Genomic DNA, 24,616 nt, shown 5'->3' with positions numbered 1-24,616 from the left:
TGCTACGTGCCAAAGAATTTAAATTATATTTGTTACTTATAGATTTCAGAGCTGCTTGCCAGTCACTATGTATACATGCACTAAACTTTCTTTCTTTTATCCATTGAACTGCATATTTTATAGCACAAAGTTCTGCTTGAAAAATGGAACACTGGGAGGAGAGTTTCATAGTCTTAAAATATATTTCTGCTTCATCTTTATACACAACAAAGGCACTTCCTAGTACAATCCTCTTTGGGTGTTTTGGAGCCATCTGTATAAACTTGTACCTCATGTGAGAGAAAACATTCAGTGATAACATAATCATAATGATATGCTGAACGACCACATTCAAGGATATTTACTTTTTGCTCATTATCATATTCTTGTATTACCTTATTGCATTGTCTTCCTTTTTTAATGTTAGTCAATTCAGCTTTGGCTATGGCTTTCAGATGCAAAGGTTCTATACCTGCTATAATAAGAGCAGCATCTGTGGATATTGTTCTATAACCTCGTATTATTCTGAGTATAGATCCTCTCTGAATTTGTGCAAATTTACATTGAGCCTATTTCTTCTCCAAGACATTTTGATATGCTGAAGCACAATATCATTGGCTCAAACGATCCATGATATATTATGCGTAAGATATCTGAATTCAGACCCCAAGATGGTTTACAAGCAATAGATAATCCTTGCAAGAATTTACCAGCCTTTTCAGCTAAGCACTGAAAATGAGCTCGAAATGTTAATTTACTCTCTATTATGACTCCCAAGTAAGATATTTTGCCTGCAAATGTTAATTGTTTTGAGTTCAATCTGATCTTTGGTTTCTTCACTTTTCTCTTTCTTGTTATTAACACTGCAGTAGTTTTGTTAGGATTAAATTGTAATTTGTTATCACATCCCCACTTATATATGATTTCTAAAGCAGAGTTTGTTGAAATGTTGAATTCCTTCACAGTATTAGCCTTAACCAAGAGAAGAGCATCATCAGCATAAGCTATAATATTATAATTCTGTGGAAGAGTTTGTTGCAGTAAATCAGCATACAGTATAGTGCAGAAACCTGGACTGCATACTGAACCTTGAGGACATCCCTTAACTAGAGTCCTAGTTATTGTTCTGGTACCTATTGTTAACTGTACACTGCGACTACTAAAATAACTCTGTGTTAACTTATATAAATTCTTTGGACAGGCTTTAACTTTTAGTTGATAAAGGATTTTGGCCCACTATGCTTTATCAAATGCACCAGAAATGTCCAGAGATACCAGTACGCTAACTTGCTGATGTAAGAACATTTCCTTAGCCCAATCAACAACATATGTTACTGAGCCTTCTGTAGATCTTTGTGGAGAAAATCCAAATTGTCTATCACTCAAATAATTGTTTGCATGAAGAAAATACATAATATGATCTATTAACAGCTTTTCTAAAATTTTTCCAAGCAAAGCCAACAGATATAATGGTCGGAATGCATTGATGGCAAATACATTTTTAGCGTTTTGCTTAGGAATGACTGACTACAGATTTCTTCCAGCAGGTGGGAAAGAAACATAACTTGAGGCACTTATTAAAAAGAATTATAAAAAGAGACGGAAGACAGTAATGAATATGTTTAACAATATTGGCTGAAATTCCATCTAGTCCAGGAGCTTTTTTAGTCGTTCAAGTTAGAGATAATTTGGTCCACCTCCTTATTCGTGAAATGTGGTTATGCACCCGTAATAAGCATGGAACTCGTAATTTGTCAACTCAGACTTAAAGCATATCAAATTAAACCATTTTCATGTGTACCTTAAGAGTTTTCCCATTTAAGTTTGATGAATAATATGTGAACTGCTTCAGAACGTTGAATTGAGACATGGACTCTGAGAAGCACACAGTTACGAAGTTGGAGGCTTTTGAAATGCGGTTACCGAACAGGTGGCTGTGCAGCTGTGAGCTTGCATTTCGGAGATAGTGGGTTCCAATCTCACTATCAGCAGTCCTGAAGATGGTTTTCCATGGTTTCTCCATTTGCACACCAGGCAAATGCTGCGACTGTACCTTAATTATGGCCATAGTCGGTTCCTTCTTACTTCTAGCCCTTTCCTCTCCTAACATTGCCGTAAGACCTATCTGTTAATAATACAGATGTTGACTCCCATAGGGAATTTATCTAAGTCCCAACTGATGAGCCTAACTTAGCACACGAGGGCGAAACGCAGGCAACCAAGAATGAGTTAGCTGGAAAATTAATAATGTCCAATAACGGACCATTATATTGGTATTATAAATTTACTCATTCAGGACAAATATTTTAAATTCCCTATGGGAGTCAACATCTGTATTATTTGATGGCCAGGCAGGCATCAATTTTTGGAAGTGAGACATAGCTCTCTTAGTGCATTGGCACAGCTGGTGGCTTCAAGTAGCCTATGCAGTGGCCTCCACGGTATGCACTAGCCTTGCGTCTTGGGTGGTGTGCTAAGTCCCAACTGATGAGCCTAACTTAGCACACGAGGGCGAAACGCAGACAACCAAGAATGAGTTAGCTGGAAAATTAATAATGTCCAATAACGGACCATTATATTGGTATTATAGACCTATCTGTGTCAATGAGACATAAAAAATTGAAAGAAAAGAAAAAGCTACACAGAAGATTGTTAAAAATCTCCCGGTTCAACATTTATATGCTACGAACAGGTTATACAAAATGTGTACACAGTAAATGTAAACAACTGCTAATTACCAAAAGCAGAAAGACAGCCTTCAAGGGCCAGGTACTTCGTGGTGAAAAATACAGGTTTCTATAGCTTAGTTTGAAGGGCATAGAGGAAGAGGTAGGAGACTAACATTTTGTCTCTGTGTTTTCTGTCTTAACTTCTATTATGTGGTTCACATGCTGACTAACACAAATATTTGTCCCTTATCACATGAACTTTTTAATTAATTACCATTATTTATCAGCAGAAAGCCACACTAAATGATAATATTGCACACTGTCTTTAAGTTATTTGGATGTAACAGTTACCAAAAATAAGGGTCATTTTTGATTTTCGAAATGTCACAAAGCCTACTTAAACCAATACTATTATTAGAAACGACTCTAATCATCCAGGTCAACATAAAAAGGTAACATTTTACAGCTTAATTAATAGAGCTAGGAATATACCAATGTCTAAAAACAATTATGAAAAAGAAATAAATATAATCCATCAAACTGCTCGTACCAATAAATATTCCAGAAAATGTATTAATAGAAAATAAATAAAGCGTAAAATGAACTTAAAACAAAGGAGAAAAAAGAAATTGGCAGTTTGGACTTCAAGAAATAAACACTCTTAATCAACTGGCTAAAATGTTAAAGAAAAAATAACATTTATATCACCTACAGAACTATTAATAATACTAATAAGATAATTTTTTATTCAAATATAACTGAGGATAAAAGTTAGTGTAAAATAAATCAGGTATTTACAAATTGACATGCTGAACATGTAAGCAGCATTACATTGGACAAACAGGAAGAAGGCTGGCTATGAGATATAAGGAACTGTGTTAATGCTATGAAACATAAGACACATTCAGCACATGGTAGAAAAATAATCGTAAATTCACAGACACTACCAGTGACATGGAATTAATAAATTAGGCTCAAAAAGATAAATTCATGAGTGTTTTGGAAAATTTAGAAATTTAGCTTATACAGAAAAATAATTTTGATTTGAGTTTAAATGAAAAAAAAAATACAGCTGAAAATTCATTATACGTGCATAAACTAGCATAAAAAATTGAAGATCTTGAGTATATTTAAGAAGTGAATTTCATTTAACGCCATCTTAATATGGACTGTTTTATATGACAGTAGTTTCCTGATGTACCATTAATACTTGTTTATTCACTGATAATATAAACTGTGAAAGAATATTTCTTTATTTTTGCTATTTGTTTAACGTCACACTAACACATCGAAGGTTTTCAGCGACGGAAGGGTGGAAGATTGGGAAGGTAGCGGGCGTGGTCTTCATTAAGGTACAGCCCAGCATTTGCCTGATGTGAAAATGGGAAACCACGGAAAACCACCTGCAGGGCTGCCAACAGTGGGGTTCGAACCCACTATCTCCTGAATGCAAGCTCACAGCTGTGCGACCCTAACCACACAGCCACTTGCTCGGTCTTTAAATTTAGGCTAAAGAAATGAAAATTGTTACACTGCTTTTATACACTGATGATATAATGATATAAAATATTTGTTTTTAGTGTGACTTTGACAGTTGAAATGAGTTTGTATGGTCGCTGATGAAGATGATGATTAATGTTCTTGAAACATGTACGATCAATAAATAAGGTTCCTTAACAGAAATTGTACTGACTAGGTAGATTTAACCAGAATATTATTTTAAATAGCTTTTAATGAATATTGCACATCTCACAGCTAACTGCAGCTCTTGCCGTACGTCTCCGGCGAATAGTTAATGAAAGCTGTCACAGCAAAGTGTTGCTGGTAGTACTTGCACGGTGCCTGCAATGACTTGACTTTTCTTTATAAATTAAGCAGACAGTAAAACAAATTTGGGTGATACTGTGCTGAAGGAAAGGCAGAATACAGTTACAATGGATGGACCTGGTTGAGAACAGCCTGAACTGGAACATGCAGATGGATGAAGAGTTGTGGAGAGAGAGAGATGAACCACATTTGCTTCAACCTCTGCATAACAGGAGATGTTAAACAAAGGTGAAAGCTGGGTGGACTAAGAATATCTTATTCATACGCTGGAAGTAACGGATATTAGAAATCAGTACGGGCCAAGATTCCTGGGCCCGATCTGAACCTAGAGTTGCTGCATTGTACTCGTGTGATCACGGGGCACACGAATAATAATAATAATAATAATAATAATAATAATAATAATAATAATAATAATAATAATAATAATAATAATAATAATGGTGGTGGTGGTGACATTGGTTCAAATGCTGTGTTTCATTCTTCACGTCAGAGGATTTAGTAGTAGATGTGGTGGGAGACTACGAGTATCCCGGCAGATGTCGGTAACGGAAGTTCCTTACTTGCTGTGAGGTGCTTCACAGATAAACAGGATTACTCCTTGAAGGAAGTGCCCTGATGTTTCAAAGATAAACAGAATTAATTCCTGAAGGAAGTGACTTGACAATAATAATTTATTTCTTTTGAAAGTTCGAGACTAGCTAGAGACTTTGCTTTACGAGAGGGAAAGATGGGTTGAATCATTCTTGGGCCCGATCTGAATTTACCGTTGCCACATTGTATTATTTACTTGATACATTGTATTAAAAACGTTGATTCTCTTGTCAATTTATTTCTTATAATTGCACTTCAAAACGGAATAAAAATGATATTTATAGCTTATAATGACACATTGTACTCGTGTGATTCCGGGACACACAAATAATGATAACAATAATAATGGTGGTGAAGTCGGTTCAAATGCCGAGTTTCATTCTTCAGGTCAGAAGAATTAGTAAAAGATGCGGTGAGAGACTACCAATATCCCGGCAGAAGTAAAAGACATCAAAGTACCGAAAGGATTGCTGGTGCAAACAAGTGGAGAAACTTTTTTTTACAATCTGCTTTATGTCGCACCAACACAGATAGGTCTTATGGCGAGATTGAGATAGGAAAGGGCTACAAGTGGGAAAAAAGGAGGTATGGCCTTAATTAAGGTACAGCTGCAGCATTTTCCTGCTGTGAAAATGGGAAACCACTGAAAACCATCTTCAGGGCTACCGGCAGTGCAGTTTGAACCCACTATCTCCCCAATGCAAGCTTACAACTGCGCGTCCCTAACCGCACAGCCAACTTGTTCAGTAAGTGGGGACACTGTCAGGAGGGTACTTGCAATAAGGAGGTGAAGGCTCACCTCATCGTTGCCTTCATGGCTGCTGAAACGCGACATTTTCTTGAAAGAAACACACCACAAAATAAGCACAGTTCCATGTAGATTAACCTCAAACAAACGTTTGACGGAACATTCTAAATTCAATCGTACACATGCTGCCAATATACACTGCCTGGCAGAAAATCTGAAGCACCCAGAAGAAATAGTTGGATGTCAATGTTATTTCATACACACCATCGGCAGGTACTCCATAGCGTAACGGTTAGTGTTATTAGCTGCCGTCCTCGGGGGCCCGGGTTCAATTCCCGGTACTGCCAGAAATTTAAGAATGGCGGGAGGGCTGGTATGTGGTTGAAATGGTACACGCAGTTCACCTCCTATGGGGGTGTGCCTGAAAAGAGCTGCACCACCTCGGGATGAGAACACGAGTTCACTTCATCAGCAGGTATGCAAATGATTAGAGTTGCAATTCTCTATGACAGGTAGAACAGCCAACATAATGCATTAGTGTTGTTCGTGTTATCGTATTCACAAAGACGCACACGAGAGATGCTGTCAATTGTGTAGACTGTTTCATTTACAAATTATATACACATTAATAATTGCACTTCAAATGAACCACCATCTTGAACTCAAACACTTGACTGTCACATTAGCATATCAACTACGGAGCACTAGACAATATCACATGTACCACCACAACATAACCACAACATGAGTTCACATAGGCCTATTTAACTCAACCAACGTCTCTCACTAACAATTCAACTACCCAAGACCGTCCTTTTATATACCTTGCCTGGCCAGGCCAGGCTTCCAGAAAAGTATGGCACAACATGCTTTCTCGTATCTTCTCGAGTCTCCAATAACCTATGTTCAAATGAACAGAACATTCTATAAAACTCTAGTGACAAAGATGCCTTGTTCTAGACTATTACCCTGTGTCGCACAACATTACATCGAATTTATACATCATATTTACAGGTAATAATAAATGATATACTATTAATTAAGTGTTCTTTCTGTGTTGGTGCGACGTAAAACAAATTTTATAAAAAATTACATGTTCTTATGTCAAAGTTGTATTAATAAACATACGGCAGAAGTATCGTGACATAACCTCATCTGTTCTGTTACACAAGACAGATCATACAACACACAAATAATAAATGATATGACCACGATTTATACCAAAGAAAGTCCGTACTGACAACCTGACGTACGTAACTACATAGATGATGATGATGATGATAATAATAATAATAATAATAATAACAACAACAACAACAGTAAGAGTAATAGACATAAACAACATCATAGCCATACCTCACTAATAATAATAATAATAATAATAATAATAATAATAATAATAATAATAATAATAATTTCATCCCACTGTCGGCAGCCCTGAAGATGGTTTTCCGTGGTTTCCCATTTTCACACCAGGCTGTACCTGAATTAAGGCTACGGCCGCTTCCTTCCAACTCTTAGGCCTTTCCTATCCCATCGTCGCCCTAAGACCTCTTTGTGTCGGTGCGACGTAAAGCCACTAGCAAAAAAAAAATTATTGTAATATGTATTTATGGTGTTGGAGTTGAAAAATATATTGCGATTTGTGTTCAGAGTTCTATAAGCAATATTGAGATCATACTTCTTCATCGAGTCCGTGACTTGATATAAGACTGGGTTTGTATAAGTAAACGCAGTAAATTTTATCTTCTTAGATTTATCTGGAGTTAACTTAATTGCAGTTCTTAGTTTAATGTATAATGTATTGAACAGGTGGTTACAAATAAAATTGTATATAACTTTTATTTATACTAACTTCAATACAGTCGCATTATGAGATTAATCACGTGCAAGTTTCTATTGGCTGCTGGCCTTTCTCATCAAAGTATCTGTTCTTAAAATAACTGGTCCAATTTCCTGCTGTAGTTTACTGAAAAAAGAATGTTTAGACATTTTGAAGAACTGGAAAAACGTACCCGGTTGATTGCAAAGTTTGTGATACGAGAAATTAAACTGCCCACAATTTAGTCGACTTTTACAATTGGATGTAACCGCATTCTCCACGTTTTTGTTTTTCTCCTTTTTCTCTGCATCACCGCATGAATGAATGAATGAATGAATGAATGAATGAATGAATGAAGTACAGCCTCCTCTTCAGAATTCATACTGTGAATGACTGAATTTCCACTTGCCAAACGAAATTACTCCATACGCGGTGAAGCTGGCCAGGCCACAAAATATGGTCATACTGAACTACAGAAGTAGTCAGGTCAGCGACAAAGAAGCATATTTTTGTAGTGAACAATGATGATAGGAAAACACTCATGTGTAAGGGCCTTACTGGCACAAGACCTTAACACCTGGAGAAAAGTTGTGAGTATGGTCAAAAGTCACCCTGACTGATAGCGCCTCAGTAAGTATGATGATGATGTTGATGAGAATACTAATGGACCTTGGATTAGAAACACTGCAGCATAGAAGTACAGAAGAACAAGAGAACGGGGAGAATGGATAGAAAAATAGGTAACAGCAACTTCTTATAGTCCTTTACCTGTGTGTAATGCTACAGCTTTTTTTTTGTCCCAGAAGACATTTCCTTTAGTTTTCGGACATATCGAGGTGCAGATTCTCGAAAGAGCAAGGAAATCTACGGATATGAGGCTCATACCCCTGGACTGAGCATCGATCAAGTAGGGCTCAGAGAGGCAGCATCTTACCGTAAGAGTCATTCAGCCCAGGTGAGTTCTTTGTTTTCCCATTCCTTGTCTGTAACGAGGCCCGGTGAGGCAAAACTTGCCAAAAGCAAAGAAAGAACAGGGGAAAAATAATGAAGAGTCTACAAGCTAAACAGTTACAAGCCACACTTTACTCACCAGTCATCCTCGGGATCAACATTCGTGTCGTACTCGTCACTATCGTGCTGTTCTTCGACATCTGTTGAAGAATCTGGAGCAATTCTGCTTTCTGACTCAGCTGCTTTGCGTTGAAAATCGACGAGATATCTGCTGTCTGCATCAGGATTCACAGTGGAAGAGGCTCCGTACAGTTGTTCGTACAGCCTGGATTTGGCTTCAAGAACAGCCCTAGTAAAATAACAAAACAATTTATGAAATCAGAACCAAATAATTGACAAAAAGAAAAAAAGAAGTATTTACCTTTGCGAAAAGCTAATGATCATGAATATGCCTTTTAATAAATGAAACTCAATGTTATGTCGAGGAGAACTGCAACTCTACGTAAGAGGAGCTGAACTTGTAGCCGCAGAATCTTTAAAAGTATTAGAATCATTCCGTATTGACGGTTTTCAATTTACAAAGGAAAAAATTAAAGGTTTCCTCCTATTCAATACATAATTCCATCATTAGATAGAGTGATAAAATTCAAACATGTTTCGACTCGTTCGAGCCATCTTCAGTGAAATAAGGGAGTTTAAAGTAATACAAGCTAAAAACGTAATGAAGGAACAACTGAAAAACAAAAGAGACATGACAGAAATAAAAACAATACAATATACAATATTTACATCATTAGATGGAGCAATAAATAACTCGTTGAGACAAATTCAGTGAAAAAAAGGTTAAAATAAAAAATAATTGAATCTAAAAAGTGTGTTAAACCTAAGAAGAAACATGAAAACAATGATACAGACGGAAACCAACAATAAGTGCTTATAGCGAGGTTGCGGACCACTTAGTCTAAAAATTTTCAATTTGATTTTTGCCTGCAATTTATGGAAGGAAGGAAAAAAGGTTCGGAAAGAGAACTGCTCAATATGTTGGTAGTTGTCGCAAGAGGAAATCTCTCTGAAACCTGTGACTGTAGGGAGTTGGTGCCAGGTATCACACCTGATGTATTATGTGAACAGGGTCACCCTTTAGTCGCGTTTTATGACAGGCAGAGGATACAGTGGGTGTATTCTACCATCTCCACCCTCAGAGGAAGCTCTAGTCGAGTTTCACTTAACAGACTATACCAGGTGTATCCGGAAGTCTTTTCCGGTTCCACTAAGAGATGGCGCCAGCGAACAGTAAGCAGAGTATGAATTTATAATACCAATATAAATGGTCCGTTATTGGACATTATAAATTTTCCAGCTAGCTCATTCTTGGTTGCCAGCGTTTCGCCCTCGTGTGCTAGGGTGGGCTCGTCAGTTGGTACCTAGCAGTTTGTTCGCCTGACATTAACTTACCAATACGCACAAGTTGAGTCGGCCAAACACTGGTGTCTGTGTTGTATCCGTCAGTGATCATGCCGACGTTTGTGCCTGAATAAGAACATTTGTGGCACGCATTGCTTTTCTTAATTAATCAAAAGAAAAAGGCTGTGGAAAATCATCGCTTGCTCATAGAAACATATGGTGAACACGCTCAATCGATTAGAAGATGTGAGACAATTTCAACGTGGTGATTTGTGTCTGATGGGACCAGAGCGGTATTGTGTATTAAGAACTCTTGAAGCCCAACGAAACCGTTAATGCACAACGCTATCGCCAACAAATTATTCATTTAAATCACGCATTGATCGAAAGACTACCAGAATGGGCCAGAAGACATGGCAAAGTGATTTTGTTACACGACAATGCGCTGTCTCACATAGCAAAACTATTGTTAAGAGAGGTTTATTACGTTTTAGTTCAGTCTATTCTTAGCTACAGAATTTTGGCATGGGGAGGAGCCTACAAAAATGTAATCAATAAAATACAGGTTGTTCAAAACCTTATATTACGAATGATGTACCAGAAAGGAAGATTATACCCAAGTAGTCAATTATATGCTGAAGCAAATATATTTAATGTAAAACAGCTCTATGCCCTTGAAATATACAAATATATTAACAAAAACAAAAATATAATTGAGAACATTAAACATGAATATTCAACACGCAGTAAGATGAACCACCGTTGTATGTTATACAAACCCAAACTTAGCATAACAAAGCGCAATTTCTTGTACTTCATTCCAAAATTCTTTAATGTCCTTCCCGGTTCTTTACAAACTACTTTATTAGGTCAGAAAATGAGTCTGAAGTGTCTTAAATCTTTTGTCAGGGATAATAAAACTGTTATGGAAGAAATAACTAAATGAGAATATCACGTCACCATATCCAATTTCTATTCAATGCTCCACCATGTGCTGTTGATCATATCCGTCATTCACTCATACCCATACTCGTATTTCAGGCATCATTTAAAATATATTTCTCACTATGTAATTAATATTCTAAATTACCACACACAAGGTTTCACCTTACGTGGTATTTTACTGATATCTACTCGACTCTGTTGAGGTTGGTGTGATTTTGTATAATAATAATAATAATAATAATAATAATAATAATTATTATTATTATTATTATTATTATTATTATTATTATTATTATTATTATTATTATTATTTATTTAATGTGTGCAAGAGATAGTTAGAAATTCAATTTATTTTAAGTATTAATATGTTGATAATAATACTACTACTTCTGTAATATATGTGGTTTAGTTATAAGATTAATATTTCTCAAGTAATAATGTTATTAGAAGAGTTATGTATATATAAAACAGAGTCCTGTAAATATGTAAACGACATGATGAATGAATAAATACTACTGCTACTACTACTACTACTACTACTTGAAACTACTTGGATGGGACATTCTTCCGCACGTGCCATATTGCCCCGACCTGGCATCATCTATCACCTCTTCGCACCAATGGGGCACGCGCTCGCAGAGCAGCACTTCAGCAATTTCAAGGAAGTTGGAAAATGGCTCGATGAATGGTTTGCCATTAAAAACAAGCAGTTTTTCTGGCGTGGTACTCATAACGTACCTGAAAAATGGGCAACGTGTGTAGAAGCGGACAGACAAAATTTTGATAAACAAAAAAATCTATTTCTATTGAAAATTACGTGTTCTCTTTACCACAAAAACCAGCAAAAACGTATACATTAACCTGGTATAAAGAGGCATTATAATTGCCTTGACATAATTAACAAAGATGACAAAGCAAACAAAGGTAGCAGCCAATATCACTGCCTCCAAACCTTGACTTCCTATGCGCATCCTCTTCTACCTTCCTCTCTTCAGCATCCCTCTCGTCTCTCTGCTCAACACCTCGGTTCTTCTTGGTTAAAACAGTCTCCTTCTTTGGTCGTGGCACTGGGTGGATGAAGCCAGATCCTGCGGCAGCCTTGGCCTTGCTGACCTCTTCATGCTTCCTCGAGAGCTCAGCCTTCAAGCTCACGAGCTGAAAACAAATGCACAAAATGAGTCAATGAATACCTACACATTGTTGAAATCAGTTTCCTATGCAGCACTTCAAAGCACTGTGTCCATAACCTTCAAAACAGTGCAGTGAAATCTTTGTATTTTTGTCCAGGTTTAATTTATACACACTGTATAAGATACCTGAGGTGCCTAGTATCAAAAGCCACCAAAACTATTTTTTAACAAAATGGAGTTATACTGACTATCACTATCAAACACTACTGATCTGCATTTAGGGCAGGAGGCAGATTCCCTTACCTGTTGTCTTCCTAGCCTTTACTTAAACGATTTCAGAGAAATTGGAAATTTATTGAATACCTCCTTTGGTAAGTTATTCCACGCCATCTCTCTGCTGACAGCTCAGAACATACCACTTAGTCGAGCAGCTCGTCTTCTTTCTCCCAGTTCTTCCCAGCCCAAACTTTGCAACATTTTTGTAATGCTACTCTTTCGCAGAAATCACCCAGAACAAATCGAGCTGCTTTTCTTTGCATTTTTTTCCAGTTCTTGAATCAGGTAATCCTGGTGAGGGTCTCATACAATGGAACCATACTCTAGTTGGGGTCTTACTAGAGACTTATATGCCCTCTCCTTTACATCCTTACTACAACCCCTAAACACCCTCATAACCATGTGCAGAGAACTGTACCTTTTATTTACAATACCATTAATGTGATTACCCCATGAAGATCTTTCCTTATATTAATACCTAGGTACTGACAATATTACTGCACTAAAAAAAAGATGATGAGTTAACTATTTGAGAGAGAAATGTATTAAAGAAATAAATTGTCCGTCCTCGAACGAGGTTCACCCTTCAGATCTGCAATACAGTCAGGTTATAATTTCAATGAAGTTTAAAGACATCAAAAAGTAGACATTTAATTGGTAATGCTATTACCTTCTTTCTCCTAGGGGTAGTGGGGAAGGAATGTTAATCACATTCTCAGGTATAGAGGAAATGAATTATTTGTAGAGAGTCCCTCAGTATCTGAATTACTATTTTTTTCTGTTTCACAGAATGGAATTTTTGAATTATAAAATTATTAAAAAACCTGCTTCCCATGACTTCCCAGTATGCATTGTGTGTGTGTTTACAGCTACTCCACATGTCACACCACTGAAGCCTTTTTTCTGTGTGAATGACACACAATTAGACCACATATTTTAAAGTGATGTGTTCTCTTGAAACCTGCCAAAGTAAGTTACGCGATATGTCAAAAGTACTATCAAAACATTTTGGAGAAGAATGAAGGAATAATGAGCCACTTCAGTTTCACTACACTTTAAAACAAACACGCAAAGATCTGGACTTCATATTGAAGAAAATGAAGACTTAGTACTTTATGAGGAGGAAATAGACACAGATTTAAAGTAAATGCAAGTAAAGTGTAAAAAACTAAGTTTTATTTTGATACAGTAATGATTCCAGAAACATGCTGTATTCAAATTACACCTTCCTTTATAAGGTGGTAATAAAACATGGTTGTCAGATACCTGAATTAATTTAAACTAGTAACCATTAATTACCAGTACTAAAAGTAATAGTTAATAGCACCTTTCAGAGTTACAAGTATTTTCAAATCTTTCATTCCTTCGTTTCAAAACCCACTAAACACCAATCTCAGCAACAAACCCCACCAAATCCTAATTTTCTCAACTTTGCTTCTTAAATATATATACATTTTTTAATATTCAGTAAAACTTTTAAAATTTTAATGTTAAAGCTATATTAATCAAGATAATGGTTTATTCTGGACAGTTAATTTGCAATTTGCCAAAAATACAGGTAAGTTAAATGGATTTGGTGGCTTTTGATCCTAGACGCCTCATTTACTAAATCACCATGCTGATTTACAAGTACAATGTCCATTTCAGAACATACCACTTAGTTGAGCAGCTTGTTTCCTTTCTCCCAAGTCTTCCTAGCCCAAACTTTGCAACATTTTCCTGTAACACTACTCTTCTGTCAGAAATCACCCAGAACAAATCAAGATTTTTTCTTTGTCCAGTTCTCGAATCAAGTAATCTTGGTGAGGGTCCCATACGCTGGAACCATACTCTAGCTGGGGTTTTAAGGGAGACATACATACCCTCTCCTTTACATCGTTACTACAACCCCTAAACACCCTCATAACCATGTGCAGAGATCCATAATCTTTATTTACTATCCCGTTTATGTGATTACAACAATCAAGAAAGATCTTTCCTTACATTAACACGTAGGTACCTACGGTGATCCCCATAAGGAAGATTTGTTGATTTACTTATTTATATATTTAGGCTATATTAAATACTAAATTGTCTCTCATTTGCTGATGATCTAGCATTATTAGCAAATAGTATTGAAGAAGCTAAATTTCAAGTAGAGGAATTGGAACGATTAGCAGCGAGGTTTGGGTTGAAAACTTCTTTTGAGAAAACAGAAATGATGCCATCTTTTAAAGATGACACTTATGTTAAATAATACTCATAAAATAAAGGTTGTGGACAAATTTAAATACCTTGGTGAGATTATAACTTGGAATGCTAACAAAAAAGGCATCCATAGACAGTGGAACTCAAAAATTGAGAAAAGCACAACAAATTAGCTGGCCGAGTTACAAGAAAAAGTCTCGACGATTAATGCTAAATTTCGACACTATTACTCCATCGTTAAGCCAGAAGCAATTTATGCAAGTGAATACCAAATCAACAACAAACTTCAGAAAGTTGATAGAAGAATTATTTGGACAATTATTAATAAAAAAACACCAGATTGATGGCCAGTGGAGAATTTGCCAAATTCAGTACTTTACAAGGAAAGTGAATCGATCATTGACATGATGCAGAAACGGAGGATTGCATTCTTTGGACACATATACTGCTTACCAAATACGGTACTAGACTTCGGAAACAACTTTTCCAAAAGAAATCAAATAGTATAAAATAAAGAACACATGGTTTAAAGAAATACAAACAGATTTAGATGAATTGAAAATTATTAAAGAGAAAATTAAAAATAGAGAAGAGAAACGTATTCCAAATAACAAGTATATACAAGACTATCACTAAATATATCACGGCGTAAGCAATATGTTATATCTGCAGATGAACGGGACACAAGATCATCCAGAATGAAGAAGTTTTGGGAAAAGGAAAATTTGTCTAGTGTTAAAAACCTGAACTTATACTTTGAAGACTTTGATGTATAAGATTTGATTCTGGTGCTCCAATGTGGTCATAAACAGTGTAAATAAATAAATACAAATCTTTATAGTTTACCTATTTGATACATAAATTGCAAGATGTATGAGTTAAGTAACAGTCTGTCAGGTGAACACTGAGCCCTGCATATCATTAGGAGCAGTGGTGGTGGTTATAGTTTTATTAAGAGGAAGTTCAACTTGACAACCATCCTCTCTAAACACTAACAAGAGGAGAAATGGAAGCAAGACTAAGCTACAGACCCTATGGTCACCAAATACCACTCCCAAATTGAGAACCTCCTTGTAGTTACCCCTTTTATTCACCTCTTACAGCAGGCAGGATATACTGTGGATGTATTTTACCATCTGCGTCCACAAGGGTTGATTTCTGCTTTCTTTAAGGGTAAATACGCCTGGATAAGAATAACTCCATATAATCAGAAGGAAAAAATGAAGGTCAACCCGAGATTTTATAGAAAAGATATAAAGAGCATCCTGACAAAAATCAGTGGAACCATTGCAAGATTCAGCAGGGGTGCAGGGGTCGCTACTCGATGCTCACAAATTGCGAGCCCCTGAAAAACAATACATCTGTTATCTTTTCTTAAATTTTAAACCTACAACCTGTTTTCCAGTCAGTGACCAGGTCAGGGATGGAATGAATGAAGCCCCCATCTTGCAGCGAGGATAGGAATTGTGCCAGCTGCCAAAGTCTGTCACACTCCTCTGGGGCAATGATTAATGACTGACAGATGAAATGATAGCAGAGAGTGTTGCTGGAATGAAAGATGACAGGGAAAACCGGAGTACTGCCTCTGATTTGTCCAGCACAAATCTCACATGGAGTGACCGGGATTTGAACCACAAAACCCAGCAGTGAGAGGCCGATGCGCCACGAAGGCTTCATCTGTTATTATCTTATCATTTGAAAATATTCATGGATGATAAGAACTCTTTTAACTCAAGCATTCCATCATTTTTATAAATTATTCCTAAATGCAACAGGTAATTGGAAGGAAAATAACTGCTGAAGGCTACATAGGCTCTCTGTATTACCACCCAAGAAAACTAAATTTATACTTTTAAATAATAAATCTAATCATGCTGTTTGACATCTAGGAACATCTATGTAATCAGTCTATAGAGAAAAGAAAACTGAACAAAATATAAGGGTGTGTAAAATGAAGGGTTAAAAAAAGGCAAGAAGAGGACTCAAAACAGAACTTATCACCCACTAATATTTTAGTATTATAAACGCACGAGTGCCTAAAGAACCTGATTATTTTTAATCGGTATTTTAAACTCACGTCCGCCTCTGTGGTGTAGTGGTTAGCGTGATTAGCTGCCACCCCCGGAGGTCCGGGTTCGATTCCCGACTCTGCCACGAAAATTTGAAAAGTGGTACGAGGGCTGGAACAGGGTCCACTCAGCCTAGGGAGGTCAATTGAGTAGAGGTGGGTTCGATTCCCACCTCAGCCATCCTCGAAGTGGTTTTCCGTGGTTTCCCACTTCTCCTCCAGGTGAATGCCGGGATGGTACCTAACTTAAGACCACAGCCTCTTCCTTGCCTATCCCTTCCAATCGTCCCATCACCCATCCCTCCACAAGGCCCCTGTTCAGCATAGCAGGTGAGGCCGCCTGGGCGAGGTACTGGTCATTCTCCCCAGTTGTATCCCCCGACCAAGAGTCTGAAGCTCCAGGACACTGCCCTTGAGGCGGTAGAGGTGGGATCCCTCGCTGAGTCCGAGGGAAAAACCGAACCTGGAGGGTAAACAGATGATGATGATGATTTTAAACTCACATAAGTTAATAAGTTAATATTAGTAATGATACCGCTGACTAATTATAATCCTTATTTTTAACATTCTGACGTCTTTTAACGTACATGTTAAATTATATGGAAATCTGAATGTTTTCCCATATGTCTATTTGGACACCCCCTAAGGGGTGCCTATTGCGGTGCCAGTACCGGTGCGCTATGTAGCGCTCCTCACCTGGCCTGCTGTAGAAAATAAGGTATAATAATAATAATAATAATAATAATAATAATAATAATAATAATAATAAAAGAAAAATGGTGAAGTTTTAAACTGTAATTGATTGCGGTTATGTGGGAATATGGTAAAACGCAACATTATCCGCAGAGTGCCATGGCTTTGTTGGAATATATCTAAATTGGTGTGGTGCAGCGGCAGGGGCCGAGTCCGGATGGTGACCCATCCAAGCTCTGACCACGCCCGATGTTTCTTAACTGTATCGGACCCTGAATGATGTTTTCAAGATCGGGAACAACTGAAATACTTTTAAGAGTTTGAAATAGAATCTTGAATACGTCACTGCTTGCTTAATAGGAACAGTAATTGTGTGAAGGTGCCATAAAGGAACAGTTACAAATGGTTTCTAAATTCCATTGATTATTTATCCGCAATTGTCTTAATACGTACGAGGGATCTGCGATAAACATGTTTCGAAATTCGTGGCAAAGTGCCGAAAGAACTAATGGCGCTATCTATTGTGTACTGTGCCAACATGAAAAAAATATATATATTCAAAAACGTGAAAACAACACTGTTTACAAATAGGCGAGACTGCTGCATTTACAATAAAGTACAACTGTCATACAACTAATATGACAATGAATCACCTTTCACTAAATAAAGATACTATTGTGGGGCTTGATAGCCGAGTGGCACAGTCACCAAGACGACCGCGGTTCGAACCTCGGTCATTGCTTCTGGTTGGATTCAAGGTAAAACTGGAGGTATTACAGAAGTCATTTTAAACAACTAGTTTACTTAAAATCTATCTGTCCAAGTCATAAAACAATGAACCACCTTCTATTAGACAAAGATAATACGATACCGGTATAACAGTTTACAATGTTGAAGTTCCACATTCCTTGCGGTGCCGTATCAATGTATTTCGGATTTAACACGTATTATAAATGCCAGCTCATGTAAAAGTCAAACATTCCCTTCTTAGAACTGCGCTAGACAGTCAGTAAGGTTATAACAAACCACCAGACAAGATTTTAAAAATATTATTATAAAGCGATATTTATACACAATGAGATGCATACACAAGCAGTTTCGTCACAATAAATTTAATCTCGAAGACATAATTGTTCGCAATATTAGTAATGATACCGCTGACTAATTATAATCCTTATTTTTGACATTCTGACGTCTTTAGTCTTATAACGAAGCAATATACGCTAACCATATTGTCATACTACCTTGACAACAGTTATTGAATGACAACAGTAAAATGTGTCTAAAACATATAAAGCTCCCTATATTCCATTTGAAAAATAGGAAGTAAGACAAAAATTATACCATCGCCTGTGTGCTCTTTACATAGGCTACAGACAATGAATCACAATGGATTTAAAATATATGGAATTCATTCTACTTACAGAAGATTTACTGACATCAATTTTCTTCGAAGTATTCATTTTCAATGAAAAATTAAGTCATTTCAGTCACTTATAATAAAAACACGTCCCTAACACCGCACCGTCACAAAACCGTTCATTCAAGACACACGCACGCGACTACTAAACATCGAAGTCTTGTCAGCTGTTTGGAAACAGCAGAACTGCGGCGTAGCACCAAACTGTACACATGCGCCACCTAGTAGCAAATGATGACATTATACGACTGCATCGATGTTCACTGAAACCTAGCGGCAGATCCTCGATTTAATGCACGTAATGGACATTGCTGACATTAGATGGCAGCAGTATATACCCTCTTCTGCAGTGGGGCATTCTAACCTCTTATTTTATATTCTTTTTCTTCTATATCCTAACGTAAGTAAAATAAAATGACCATTGTTATGTGGTATGTTGAAATTTAGTCAGAATTTGGAAAGAAGAACATCTTCACAGAAAAGTATGTTAATATTCAGGTGGTTTTTTTTTTTTGTCAAGAGGAATATGAACTTACGCAGTTTGAATGAAGCGCGACAATTTCTTGCCTTCTCTGTCTCCATTTGACGGTCTTTCTCTCTTGCCTACCCACTCGCACCAGCTTCACTGCCTAATAGTGGTAATATTGCTGGTTGTCAGGTAAACGGGTTTATACCTTTCCGTCTTAATAAGACGGTCTTATACTCTTATCTACCCCGCGACTTTATGAATGCAGCAGTAGCAGTAGGGGTGACGAGCAACATCATTGGAATGTTCAAGTTTGGCGCGTCATCCTCTCATCGAAGCTGCAACTACTTACCTCTGAAGGGAACTTAGTTTCGGAACCTAACCGACTGACAACAAGGTTCAGCCATTAGCGCAAGTATTAGGCGCAACGAGCTAGGCGTCTTCTTTCATCCACAGGTGTGTTGGCATTTCAGTATTCTTCTTACGAAGTGTGTGCGAGACCTAAAACGTGTGTTTTCAATTACCGTACCGAATTCGTTTCTCCTTCTTCCTTTCCGCCGTGAATGGGTCACTTAGGACCATGCGGAATCAACATTTGTTAACTTTTCCTCCTTGTCTAACAGTTCTGCATTTTCGTCTATTGTTGTAATTTCTGTTCCTCAGACCACTAGCGGTGATTAGTGGTTGGTGGTGGTGGTGGTGGTGGTGGTGGTGGCGGGGGGGGGGCAGTTGCCCTTCCACTTTCTTCTTTTTCTACCGCTTTTCCCACACCTGTGGGGTCGCACATGTGGATTTGGCCCTGTTTTACGGCCGAATGTCCTTCCTGACGCCAACCCTATATGGAGGGGTGTCATCACTATTGCGTGTTTCTGTGGTGGTTGGTAGTGTGAATATAAAGAGGAGAGTGTTGGGACATACACAAACACCCAGTCGCCGAGCCAGAAGAATTAAGCAGAACCCGGGACCGTTATGAACCAAAGGTCAGTACGCTGACCATTCAGCCAACGAGTCGGACAGTTGCCCACCCACTTTGTGAAGAAAAATTCATTTTTGATTCCGTTTCAGCCTCCTGAAACTGTGATTATAAAAAGAAAGTAATTTTTACAGACCCTGTTACAGCTAATTCTTTCCTGTTATTTAATTATTAAGAAAAATACTAGTCCGCCTCTGTGGTACAGTGGTTAGTGTGATTAGCTGCCACTCCCCGGAGGCCCGGGTTCGATTCCCAGCTCCGCCACGAAATTTGAAAAGTGGTACGAAGGCTGGAACGGGTTCCACTCAGCCTCGTCCCATCCCCTACAAGGCCCCTGTTCAGCATAGGAGGTGAGGCCGCCTGGTCCTCCTCCCCAGTTGTATCTCCCCGACTAATTGTCTCACGCTCCAGGACACTGCCCTTGGGCGGTGGAGGTGGGATCTTTCGCTGAGTCCGAGGGAAAACCAACCCTGGAGGTCAGCGTACTGGCCTTCGGTTCGATCCCCGGCCGGGCCGGGGATTTTAACCTTAATAGGTTAATTCCAATGGTATTAGAAATCATCGTAGGTAGTGCCCTCATCTTCACAGACATACGGGTCGCCTAATAGGCCGTCTACGAGAAAAAAGACCCACCCCAGGCCTCTCCGGAGGCCATACGCCATTATTATTATTATTATTATTATTATTATTATTATTATTATATTATTATTATTATTATTATTATTATTATTATTCATTGTGTCTGTTCAGTTCTAACTAGTGTCTAGTCTTTGTAATACATGTGTAATTATTATTACCACACTTAAGTTGGTAGACTATCAACCCTCTATCGAAATTCGCTCAGAGACGACCAGAAACTTACCATTTTATAGCAGTTTCTTTCAATTTTGATGTCTACCCCCACCCACTCTCCCACCCTGCGATATTCCTTAGATATGGGGACTTTTTGTTGTCTACACATTTTGGCTCCACGGCTAAATGGTTAGCGTGCTGGCCTTTGGTCACAGGGGTCCCGGGTTCGATTCCCGGCTAATTTCGCTGGCACGGGGGCTGGGTGTATGTGTCGTCTTCATCATCATTTCATCCTCATCAAGACGCGCAGGTCGCCTACGGGGGTCAAATCAAGAGACCTGCCTCTGGCGTGCCGAACTTGTCCTCGGACACTCCTGGCACTAAAAGCCATATGCCAACTCATTTTTGTGCCCTGCCCCCCGCCCAACTTCTAATTCTCAATTGTCGTAACTGTCTCCGACCAGGGACGTCGTGTTGGTGTCTTATCATCTTCCTCAAATCCCCTTGTGTGAACAAAATTCCTGACTCTATTCCTATCCTGTAGATTTGGTGATCCTAATTCAGATAGGTGCATATACCACTTTGATCTCGTACGTTTGACTTGCGGTAATTGGTGTATTTGCTAAGTAAGTCTGGAGTTATTCATTCTTTCCTTCCAAAACTGAATTCGTCGCAGTTTCATTGCATCAGAACATTTAGAATTTTTAAAATATATTTCCGAGTTGGATTTGGGGTGTTGTATTCCATTTGTAATTCTGGGCCCTAAGATTTTCTTTTCTCTAATCTCTAAATGTTCCTTGAAGGTTTTATGATGTAAATTGAGCGTTTCTGAAGCATAAAGGGCTTCAAGTTTGATTCTGTTAAGTAATTACGAATTTCACTGTTCCACGACAAGCATTTTTTGTTTTAAACATTCATTGTATGTTGAAAAGCAATTTACATTTACTGAATTCTTGAACCTACTAATGTATTTTCATTGGCATTTTCAGTGATCCATTCACCTTCTTCTTCTTCTTCTTCTTCTTCTTCTTCTTCTTCTTCTTCTTCTTAATCTGTTTACCTCCAGGTTCGGTTTTTCCCTCGGACTCAGCGAGGGATCCCACCTCTACCACCACAAGGGCAGTGTCCTGGAGCTTCAGACTTTGGGTCGGGGGATACAACTGGGGAGAATGACCAGTTACTCGCCCAGGCGGCCTCACCTGCTATGCTGAACAGGGGCCTTGTGGAGGGATGGGAAGATTGGATGGGACAGGAAAGCGAGCGGGAAGGAAGCGGCCGTGGCCTTAAGTTAGGTACCATCCCGGCATTTGCCTGGAAGAGAAGTGGGAAACCACGGAAAATCACTTCCAGGATGGCTGAGGTGGGAATCGAACCCATCTCTACTCAGTTGACCTCCCGAGGCTGAGTGGACGTACCACTTTTCAAATTTCGTGGCAGAGCCGGGAATCGAACCCGGACCTCCGGGGGTGGCAGCTAATCACGCTAACCACTACACCACAGAGGCGGACTCCATTCACCTAAGTACTTAAATTCCTTTACTCTTGCAATTGTCAATTGGAGCATTTTTTTATATTTGCCACAAATTTAGTTTCTTCATATGAGATTTTTAAGTTCTATTTTTGTTGATTGCTCTGCCAGTATAGCAGTCTGTTTCTGTGCATCAGAGATGTCTCTGGCAATTAGTGCCATATAATCTGCAAACGCTAGATAATCTTTGTCATTACCCTTAATTTTGGTCCTAGTCGGTGATATGGTGCACCTGTTTTTTTCCGCTCTCTTACAACTTTTTCAAGAGCACAATTAACGATAAAGGGGAGAGTCCATCACCTTGACATACAATGACTGAGCAAATGTCATGGGATAGCGGAGCACTGATGCGCAGGTGTGTTGTCTGCGCACCACACGCCCTGTGCCAGCGGCAGTTGTATAGGAGACCTTGTGAGCAGTGGCTGTGCTTGTGACAGGTGTAACATGGAACGTCGTCGTGAGCTGACACTGCTCGAACGGGGTATGGTGGTCGGAGCCCGACGGATGGGAAGTACCATTTCGGAAGTGGTGCGGGAATTCGGCTTCACACGATCAACCGTGTCCATTGTGTATCGTGAATGATTGAATGCGGGTGTCACCGTCCACAACAGACGAACGACCAGCCGTCCAGCCACCCTCGATGACCGTGACCGGCGACATCTGAGACGAATTGTCAGTAGTGACAGACGGGCAACCGTGCAACAAATTACGGCTCAGTTCAATACAGGCCGTGCTAGACACGTCTCCCAGTGGACAATCCATAGGAACATGGGTTCTATGGGGTATGGGAGCCGGCGCCGCACACGGGTGCCACTGTTAACCCAACGTCATCGGGCACAACGACGCACATGTTTTCGCCAGTCACCAGGGATGGACACTGGAACAATGGCGTAACATGATATGGTCGGACAAATCACGATTTCAACTGCACCATGCCGATGGGAGGCACCGTGTATGGCGCAGACCACATGAAGCGATGGATCCCACCTGCCTCGAAGGTGTGGTCCAGAGCGCTGGTGTCTCTGTTATGGTGTGGGGTGCATTTTCCTGGTATGGAATGGGCCCCCTAGTTGTTCTGGAAGAGACTTTGAATGGTACGCGGTATGTTGAGCTGCTCGGAGACCATCTCCACCCATTTTTGGCCTTCAAGCGCCCAGACGGTTCTGCGGTGTTTCGAGATCATAACGCGCCGCCACATCGCTCCCACGTCGCCCGGGAATGGTTCCAGGAACATGCAGCGGAGGTCCAACGACTGCCATGGCCACCCAGGAGCCCCGATATGAACCCTGTCGAGCATATCTGGGATGTCCTGGAACGCAGGCTCCGTGCCATTGATCCTGCACCCACGAACAGACCAGCATTGGCGGCCGCTCTGCAAACGATTTGGTGTCAGCTGCATCCAGAGGACTACCAGGGACTTATTGACTCACTTCCACGGCGTCTCACTGCAGTTCGCAGGGCCAGAGGAGGCCCCACACGCTATTAGGTGACTATCACATGACATTTGCTAAGTCATTGTACAGCTGTATTTATTTCAAACTCATCACTACATCCACCCATAAACTTGAGTTTAGATTTCGTTTCAGCCAGTGTATCCTTTATAATATCTCATGTTTTATTTTGTCAAGTCCAATTTCTGTTGAAACATTAAGAACTGGGCGAGCTGGCCGTGCGGTTAGGGGCCCGCAGCTGTGATCTTGTATCCGGAAGATAGTGGGTTCGAGACCCACTGCCGGCAGCCGAGAAGATGGTTTTCCGTGGTTTCCGACTTTCACACCAGGCAAATGGTGGGGCTGTACCTTAATTAAGGCCACGGCCACTTCCTTCCCATTCCTAGGCCTTTCCCATCCCATCGTCGCCATTAAGTCCTATCTGTGTCGGTGCGACGTAAAGCCAATTCTAAAAAAGAAATATTAAGTAGTGAGACGCGATCTATACTATCACAAACTTTTTTGAAATCGACAAATGCCATGACATTTTTTGTTAGATGTGTTTCGACAATATGTTCTGATGTTTTTTAGAGTCAAAATTTGCTCTGCACATAATATCTCCTTTCTGAATGCACCTAAGTATTCGCCGATTTGGTGGTCCAGTTAATTGAATTAGAATTAGTCGAATTTTGGAGATAATTTTATGTGATCTGTA

The 24,616-nt window shown here is 39.1% G+C and overlaps 2 protein-coding genes across 2 annotated transcripts in view; one reads left to right on the top strand and one right to left on the bottom strand.

The window, feature by feature from the left end:
* Window positions 1-18,849, bottom strand: part of LOC136885000 (coiled-coil domain-containing protein 174) — a 29,588-nt gene extending 10,739 nt beyond the window's left edge. Inside the window, exons 1-3 of the mRNA XM_067157375.2 lie at window positions 18,718-18,849; window positions 11,892-12,094; window positions 8,730-8,939 (exon numbers count right to left, since the gene is read on the bottom strand). Of these exons, the coding sequence (XP_067013476.2) occupies window positions 8,730-8,939; window positions 11,892-12,094; window positions 18,718-18,756 (452 nt within the window). The 5' untranslated portion in view covers window positions 18,757-18,849. The remainder of the gene's footprint in view (window positions 1-8,729; window positions 8,940-11,891; window positions 12,095-18,717) is intronic.
* The window catches only part of LOC136884660 (organic cation transporter protein), a 257,104-nt gene that overhangs the window by 42,420 nt on the left and 190,068 nt on the right, over window positions 1-24,616 (top strand). The gene's annotated exons all lie outside the window — the stretch shown is intronic.

Source organism: Anabrus simplex, chromosome 13 (assembly GCF_040414725.1).
Source record: "Anabrus simplex isolate iqAnaSimp1 chromosome 13, ASM4041472v1, whole genome shotgun sequence".
NCBI lineage: Eukaryota > Metazoa > Arthropoda > Insecta > Orthoptera > Tettigoniidae > Anabrus > Anabrus simplex.
Note: the sequence above shows the minus strand (reverse complement) of the source record. Positions and strands in the feature narration are given on the sequence as shown.